Here is a 9,313-nt window from a genome sequence, read left to right as displayed (position 1 = left end):
TCTACTGTGGCCCTACCTTCCTCAATAAACGACTTTTGAAGCCTTTAGAGCCCTTCAGAGATGTCCTATAGCATGCAGGGGACTGCTGAGGGAAGCTGAATTTTAACTGCGTAATTTTAACTGCGCAAAAAAGCGCTAAAATAGGCCGCTCCCACTCATACTACAACAGTGGAAAGCCCCAGGAAACTGTTTCTAGGCAAAAATCAAGCCAGCCATGTGGAATAAACTAGGCCCCAATAAAGTTTTATCACCAAAGCATATATACAAATGATTAAAACATGCCAGCAAACGTTTTATATTGCCATTTTATAAGAGTATATATCTCTGATAGTAAGCCTGATACAAGTTGCTATTAAATCACTGTATTTAGGCTTAACATACATTAATCCGGTATCAGCAGCATTTTCTAGTCCCTAGAAAAACTTAAAACTGCACATACCTTATAGCAGGATAACCTGCATGCCATTCTCCCTCTGTTACCTCACTCCTCAGACTTATGTGAGGAGAACAGCAGTGGATCTTAGTTACAAGCTGCTAAGATCATAGAAAACGCAGGCAGATTCTTCTTCTAAATACTGCCTGAGATAAAATAGTACAACTCCGGTACTATTTGAAAATAAACTTTTGATTGAAGAAAAAAAACTAACTATATTTTACCACTCTCCTCTTACTACCTCCATCTTTGTTGAGAGTTGCAAGAGAATGACTGGATATGGCAGTTAGGGGAGAAACTATATAGCAGCTCTGCTGTGGGTGTCTTCTTGCAACTTCCTGTTGGGAAAGAGAATATCCCATAAGAAATGGATGATCCGTGGACTGGATACACCTTACAAGAGAAAAAAACAAACAAAAAAAAAACAAAAAACTTTCCCATAGACACTTGTCCACTATCATTAAGTAGCAGACAGCCAAACCAGTACTTAAACATCTAAAAGCTGAGGTAATGCAATAGGAGTAGAACATTGATTTGTAAAGGGAGGAAGAAAAACTAGTCCCTGCAACTAATTTACAGAGAGCCCATAAAGAATTTCCCATGGGGCAAAGTCATTGTATCACAAGACAATAGCACAAATACTTCCCTCTGACAACCACTGTACTCTAAAGGGGAACTGGGCTTCAATATGCTCGGAAAGCCCCTTTCACTGAAGAAATCAAGCACATTATGCTCAACCAGCTCCAATGGAGGCAAAGTAAAAACTGAGGTGTGTGGGAGGGGTTTATAGGCTTTTGGGAAAAGTGGCCTCCTCCTGGCAGGAATGTATATCCCATATGGTGACTGATCGTGGACTCGCCACCTATATGAAAGAAATAGATTTTTTGTAATATTATTGTGATGGATAAGATAAATAGGGACATGCATTCAGATCTCTTAAGGATATTTTTGTAGCAAGATTGATTCCTGTAAAAAGATCCTCACTCAAAGATCTGTGCAAATACAGATTTTAAAAGTGGGGATCTTTCAGAAGATTCAATCTGGCATCACAAAGTTCCGAAGGGCAATTAGCCGCTACTTTCTTCCACATTCAGATCTTCAAGAAAGTTCTGAATGCATATCCCTAATAGATAATCCCTTAATTACCCATTCCCCAGTTTTGCATGACCAACACTGTTATAATATACTTTTTACCTCTGTAATTACCTTGTATCTAAGCCTCTGCAGACTACCCCCTTATTTAATTTATTTTGACAGACTTGCATTTTAGCCAATCAGCGTTGACTCCATGGGATTGAGCACAAAGTTATCTATATGGCACAAATGAACTAGCACTGTCTAGCTGTGAAAAACTGTCAAAATGCACTGAGATAAGAGGCAGAAATTAGTATACATAGGTTTAGCTTTTGAAAAAATGAATACCAAGACAAAGCAAATATGATAAATTTGGAAAGTTGTTCAAAAATTACATGCCCTATCTGAATCATGAATGTTTAATTTTGACTAGAATGTCCCTTTAAGCCTGCCTTCCAGTGAGTCACCAACCAGGGTGCTACCGGTAATGTAAAATCCAGAAAATAGCAAAGCACTTTCAGGATTTGTGAAGCAACTCAATCTTTTTAATGTGATGTATTGAAGATATAACAGATCCCCTTCCTCAGACAGTCTGACCAATGGGGGGGAAGGGGGTCTAATATCCCACAAATCATCACATTAAAAAAAGATTGAAACAGATACTTGCTCCATTTATGCTATAGTTGTCTAATTATTGTTGCTGGGCAATGTTGAAATAGGTCTTAAAAAAAGGAAATAACCACAAAACGATTTTTAAAATAACTTTAATTAAAGACTTTTGCAAAGGTAAAATATTAAAACTTAAGAGATCAAATAACAGTTGTCTAATCAAATCCTAAGCGTGGTATTTAAAACAATATTCAGTAAGACAAAAAAGCAACCTTCATCTGCAGTTGTACAGAATAAATTTTACAAACATAATAAATAGATTCACCCTCCCTTCTATAGAACTGTATATGTACAACAGCAGTTGACAATAGTAGCTCAAAGTTCCCTCAATCCCATATAAAAACAAATCTAGGAACACCCTGATTCACACAAGAGCAGCAGAAAGTCTTTCACATTTAACAAAATTAAAGCTGCTCTATTCTCTCTCCCAGACAGGATTTCTAAAATTTAAAAAAAAAAAAAGAAAAAAAAAAAAAGAAAAATATATAAAATACAACAAACTGCAAAGAAAGTCTTTGGGTATCAATGGGGCAAATACTAGAGCTGCGAGATACAAGAAAGCTTCACCCTGTACCATGAAAGTCAGGAGCAGAGTTTCTTACTTGTGATAGAAGAAGTTCAATGTTCTGAGCGCTATGTCCTTAACAGTTATATGGCAGGATTCACTAGGCGCTATGCAGCTGTTGGAAACCTACCTAGGTAAGGCACAGTAAGAGATGCACCTTTGGTCCCATTTTGCAGCACAGTGGCATTGTTTTTCACAACTCTAACTGCCTTCCAAGTATCCTGTACAGAAGAGTGTCGTAACCGCCAAGCAGTATATAAAAAGGTGTCTCCCCGCCTTGATAAAATCGACAGTATTAGCCCCCGTAAACTGAGGGTCACTGCTTCTGAAAACTGAGCAGTGAACAGGGGAGACGATGAACAATGTCATGCAGCCAATCGCCACTTGCTTCCAATGAGTCACTTGCATATTATTAGGCACTAGTCAGAAGGCAGGTTTGAGCACTCCTCATTAAAGTTGTGGACCTCACACAAGCGTCATCATAGGTGAAGCTCACTAGGGTTGTAATGCACTACAGGAGAAAGGCAGCCATCACTGCAAATGGGCACAGTGTTTTTCAACAGTGTATGATCCACATGGGCAAATTTGGGATAATTAAAAACAAAAAAACAGCACTTTAAAGCAGATAATCCAAGACTGCAATAGCAAGTGGGCAGCCACAGTGAGCAGGAAATATACCGTTTATATTGCACTTGAATTCCACTGATTGTAGATTAAGCTGGGGGTTAAAACACAATCCATAAAAACAGAGCTTGTGGGATTTGCAGTAGGGAGTTTTCGTACAAGTGCAGAGACAATGCATTTAGAAGAAACAAGTATTTTGGTCAGTGCTAAAAAAAGCTTTGAAATATAAATCATAAAAAGTTTAAAATTAGATTGGAAATTTGTTGCAAAGCTCAAAACAAAAAAGATAAATACAAGAAACAGGGGAGGGTGGTTATCCATAAAAAAAGGCTCGATTTCAACGTTCCACAAAAGGGTAAATTTCCATATCGCGTGTAACACTAGCCTCTATTGATGTTGCCTGGTACAGATCACAACTTATTTTACCGTTAAATGATTGCAGGGCATTGCCGCCCTACCTGTACCAACACTAGTTTTCTGACACCCATGAGGTAACTGTCTTGGATAATACGTAACCTCTTTAAAGGCTGGAAACCTGTGGCACATATAGCTTCAGTCAAAATCAAAAAGAACCTGCTAAGTTCTGAGAATATGAATGTGTGTATATATATCTCCATCTTATATGGCTGATAACTCACAATAAATATTTTTTAATTAAAAATGCTTAACACTCGATGAGCAAGTAAGCAAAAAGGATTCAAAAGCACATAAAAAAATAAATAAAAAAAACACACAACTAGTATAGTGGATATGAACTTAGGTCTACAATCTTCAAAGCAAGGCTGCTAAATGCCCTATTTGCAATTTGTTTGAGAAAGATCATTTGCAATTGTTTCATTTAGAACAGCTACAGGCCAACTTAAAAACCAAAAACCTCTGTAGCCTACTACTGTGATTGGTTGACAAATGTCAGTTGACAGGTCCGGTTGGTGGCATTTTTGGGTCAGTGTCAGTGACTTCCAGATGCGCCAGCATAGGTTGAATGTAAGAGGGGGGCACTTATGCATGTTCTCGCCATTGCTTTTATGAGTGTCACTGTGTCCTGTAAGTCATCCTCTTATGTTCATTCCACTAATGCACTCAATGTCTAACGAGGCAAAGTGGGTGGCAATAGGAGCTGGGGTTCTCACCACTCCGCATCCCCAATGGCTTTGGAGAAAACAAAATCCCTTCCATTCAGATTCATGATTCCATCTTTGAGATGAAATTTCCATTTGTTTTTACTTCTGTGGATCTAAAAAAACAAAAATAAAAAAAAAAATATATAGAATTAACACGGAAAAGTTAAATATGAGCAAGTTTCATTGCTTAAAGGGACAGTAAAGTTAAAAAAAAAAATCTCATGAATTAAATAGGGCATGCAATTTTAAACAACTTTCAAATTTACTTTTATTACCGATTTTGCTTTGTTCTCTTGGTATTAGTTGAAAGCTAAATCTAGGATGTTCATATGCTAATTTTAGACCTTGAAGGCTGCCTCTAATCTGAAAGCATTTTGACAGTTTTTCACCACTGGAGGGCGTTAGAGTTCATGTGTTTCATATAGATAACATTGAGCTCAAGCACGTGAAGCTCCTAGGAGTCAGCACTGATTGGCTAAAAATGCAAGTCTGTAAAAAGAACTGAAATAAGGGGCAGTTTGCAGAAGCATAGATACAAGGTAATCACAGAGGTAAAAAGTGTATTAATAAACTGATGGGTATGCAAAATTGAGGAATGGGTAATAAAGGGATTATCTACCCTTTTAAACAAAAAAAATATTCTGGTGTTTACTGTCTCTATAAGTGTAATCTTGGATTATATTAAACCTTCAGTATATAGTTCTTAAAAAAAAGTTAAGATCTAATTTTTGTGCACACAGCGAGGCTCCGTGTGCACACAGCGAGGCTCCGTGTGCACACTGCGAGGCTCCGTGTGCACACTGCGAGGCTCCGTGTGCACACTAAGCACACAGCGAGGCTCCATGTCCCTTTATAAACAACTTTCTAATTTACTTCTAATACTTTGTTGAAAGGCATACAAGCAGCAAAGGATACCAAGAGTACAAAGCAAAGCACTACTGGGAGCTAGCAGCACACATTTGTCTAATGCAATCTGCTTACTAGATGTGTTCAGCTAACTCCCAGTTGTGCACTACTGCTCCATCAAAAGATACCAAGAGAGATAAGCAAATTTGGTAGTAGAGGTAAAACGGAAAAGTTGTTTAAACTGCTGTTTGAATCATGAAACACATTTTGGGTTTCATGCCTCAACATATTGGAACTGTGGGTATTAAATGGACACTGAACCCAATTTTTTTTCTTTCGGGATTCAGATTTTCTAATTTACTCCTATTATCAATTTCTTCGTTTTCTTTATCTTTATTTGAAAAAGAAGTCATCTAAGCTAAGGAGCCAGACAATTTTTGGTTCAGACCTGGACAGCACTTTATTGGTGGATGAATTTATCCACCAATCAGCAAGAACCCAGGTTGTTCACCAAAAATGGGCCGGCATCTAAACTTACATTCTTGCTTTTCAAATAAAGAAAAATGTGATAATAGGAGTAAATTAGAAAGTTGCTTAAAATTGCATGCTCTGAATCACGAAAGAAATACATTTGGGTTCAGTGTCCCTTTAAGCTACAACCCACTGGATACAGGGATTGTCTGTACTGTTTCTTAACGTCAGCCTTCAAGATACAGACTTTTAGATTACTTGAACAAAAGTGGTCGATCCGCTAATATAATCCAACCTGAAGCAGGGTGATCCTAAAATTCTGTCTGTGTCCTGAAGGCTAAGAAGTACTGCCTTATAGATTTCCCCTTGTCTTTCACACAAACAGCCAATGCAGGAAATATGTGGACACAACTGAAAACGTACTACCATACCAAAAAAAGCCAAATCCACCAGCAGCATTCTTCTTCTGCATTTGGATCCTAATGAAGGATACGAATCCTCTTGTGTAACTAATATTTTGGTCAGTAGATAAAACATAAAAACCAACATGCCAAATATGAATGCAAACTCTTGCTAGTCGCAAGCACGGCTGCATTGTGCAGGGTTAACATTTCTTTACAGGTTCGTAGAACAAGGTTACCTGCCCAATGCATAGAAGGAATCTTCACAGATCAGTAATCTGAGGTTAGTTTATTGCTATGACAAAAACACAGGCGGGACTACATTTAGTTAATGACCCAGGGACACTAAGTGATGGTAAATTCCAAGCATATAACAAACGCTAGGATTTACCATCACTAAAAATCAAGTGGAGTTTAAGTTATCGGAAAAGTAAAAGGTGCTAAACTCACCCTTTGTGCTGTTGCAGCGCTAAACACATCGTCTCTTGTCGCCCACAGCACATCGATCTTCTACCAATGAGGTGCCTCATTGGTAGAAGATCGATGCACCGTGAGCGGCCGGAGCCGCTGAGTTTAGCGCTGTGCAATAGCACAGAAAGGATGAGTTTTAGCACCTTTTACTTGATTTTTAGTGATGGTAAATGCTAGCGTATGACAAACAAATAACATTTTAGGAATCAAAAGGTGCAGCTCACATACAAGGAGGGAAAAAACAAACAAAAACGTATCACCTGTAGACAAATGATCTGGGCATAGTTTGCTGTTAAAAGTCTAATAATTTTTGACAGGCTTTAGAATAAACAGAATCCAGGTATTTGGCATGTTCTGGTGCCTGGGCACAAAATATTGCAGTTTTACACTGGTCTCTACTGCCATCTGCTGGCAGATTAGCTAATAGCACAATGCAAGAAAAAAAAGTCACCAATTCTGCCTAAACAAGTGCAATAGTTATAAAGAACACACTATACGATTTTATTTGGTGTTTGAGGACTGGGTAATATATTGATAACGGATACTTGAACAGAAATTTAGAAGACTGTAAACCTGAAGGAGTGAGGCTATGACAAGCAACCAGTTGCCTTACCTTGTCATACTGGCACACCACAACATTTTCTGTGTCAAACAGCTCCTGTCCCTCCTCATCACTCACATCATCCTCACTGTTCAGAGGTTCCTGGAAAAGACAAATTAAAAACAAAACTTGATAACTACAACACTTGTTTTCTAGTCTTGCAATAAATACCAACCAAGTGTGAAAATGTTCTGAATACATTAACACCATGTTAACTACACTCCTCCCACCCCTTGCCTTATTTGGAGAAGCTGTTCACACTTATTACTGGAGTAAACAAGGCCTGCCACTCAATTTGTAGTGTGCGATTCCAGTTCTCAGAACTGGAAAACTTGACTATTTACCAAATTAAACTACAGACGGGGAGGGCAAATACAATTACTATGCATTCAACATTTTAGATTAATCTCAATGCTTCATATGCCTTAAAAAAAGGGAGCATTAAAGAGATATTAAGCCCAATTTTTTTTTTTTTAATTACCATTTTTTGGATCAGCACATTGGTTGCGTTTGCCGATTGGTGGCTAAATGTATTCCGTTTTAGGAGAATCTCTGTGTTGAATGTTTCAGACATTACCTCTTCCACTTGGCCATCCTCCCCTTCCTTTTCTTTGTCCTCTTCCTCGTCATCATCATAATCTTCATCCTCCTCTTCATCCTCCTCAGAAGAGGTGTCTCCTGCCCCATCGACCTGCAGAACAAGTGGCGCCTGATGCTGCCCCTGTTGCTGCTGCTGTTGCTGACTTGCCATAGTCATTTGCCCCTGTGCCTGGGCCTGAGCGGCAGACATGGTTGTAGGGATGACCTGTGCCTTGTTCCCTGTGAACAGGATCTGTTGGGGTTGGATAATCACACCAGTTTGCTGAGAGAGGCCTCCAGGCATTGGGGCCAAAACCTACAAAACAGTAGAACAAGTTAGACACCCTGCAGGCTGATGTCTTGGATCTGTACTTATGCAAATGATTCCTGTGTCTATTGCGCACCAATTTTAGGTTAACCCCCCATATTCTGGATTTGCTATTAGGGAAGACACTGATCTGCAGCTTTATTAAAGTGATGGTAAACCAACATTTATAGTAACAATATTTGTAATCAAAGTAAAGGATGGGCACTTTCAATCATAAAATGCATTGTAAACGCTTTTAATTACCCTTTCATGTTTTTCATATATTGCGCTGGTCCTCTGCCCTTAAGATACTCTGTCTTTACTGACGATTCATGCTGTAGCCAATTGTATTGCACCCCTTTGGTGTCCAACAAGGTAATAACAGCCCTGGTTTTGTTTGCACTTGCGTTATTAACTTGCTTGACGCCAAAGCGGATGCAATATGATTGGCTATGCTGCAGCATTTCATCGCACTATTAATGATTAATACAAATATTTGTAAATTTAAAATGTTGTTTGTTCGCTATGAAAGGGGTGGTAAGGTGAGAAAGTTAGGGAGCCTGTTAATAAAATGGCGTGTGCAGTTTATCACTCCGTAAGCCGGCGGAGAGATCAGGAAGATCTCCCTGTGACCAGCCTAGTAGAGTCTTTGTGCAACAGCCGGACCTCAATGACGGGCATCGATTATCACATACATAAATGTGTGTTTTGCATACACACCATAATGAAATTAGTGTGCACATGCCTATGCTTATCCCCAATTTATTTTTTTTTCGCCCCATATAGGACACTTTGTTCCCGTGTATAGGAGTATCCTGCATGGACTTTCCCCCTGTAGCTACAAAAGGACCTTCAACAAGCATAGATAATCATTTTTTTCAATTTTATTGTAATGGCAACGATCTAGCTTTTTAACTCTAAGAAGCTTAAAAGGACAGGATACCCAAATGTTGAAGCACTTGAAAGTTATGCAGCAAATAGACGAATCAACTGAATATCTCAAAGTTTAAAAAAAAAAAAAAAAAAAAAAAAGGGGAAGATATTTATCTCAAAATATCTTATGTATTGACAACCCAATGTAAAGAGACTTTAAACAGCCAATAAGAATGCTAGTCCCAGGACTTGCAAGAGAGCATGCATCTGGCATGTGC

At 38.6% G+C, this 9,313-nt stretch overlaps 1 protein-coding gene across 1 annotated transcript in view; it reads right to left on the bottom strand.

The window, feature by feature from the left end:
* Positions 1-2,255: 2,255 nt before the first annotated feature.
* Positions 2,256-9,313, bottom strand: part of GTF2A1 (general transcription factor IIA subunit 1) — a 38,182-nt gene continuing 31,124 nt past the window's right edge. Inside the window, exons 7-9 of the mRNA XM_053697349.1 lie at positions 7,854-8,171; positions 7,289-7,378; positions 2,256-4,599 (exon numbers count right to left, since the gene is read on the bottom strand). Coding sequence (XP_053553324.1) covers positions 4,492-4,599; positions 7,289-7,378; positions 7,854-8,171 — 516 coding nt within the window. The 3' untranslated portion in view covers positions 2,256-4,491. The remainder of the gene's footprint in view (positions 4,600-7,288; positions 7,379-7,853; positions 8,172-9,313) is intronic.

This window comes from Bombina bombina, chromosome 1 (genome assembly GCF_027579735.1).
Source record: "Bombina bombina isolate aBomBom1 chromosome 1, aBomBom1.pri, whole genome shotgun sequence".
Taxonomy (NCBI): Eukaryota; Metazoa; Chordata; class Amphibia; order Anura; family Bombinatoridae; genus Bombina; species Bombina bombina.
The sequence above is the reverse complement of the archived record's forward strand: the minus strand, read 5'-3'. Positions and strand labels throughout refer to the sequence as shown.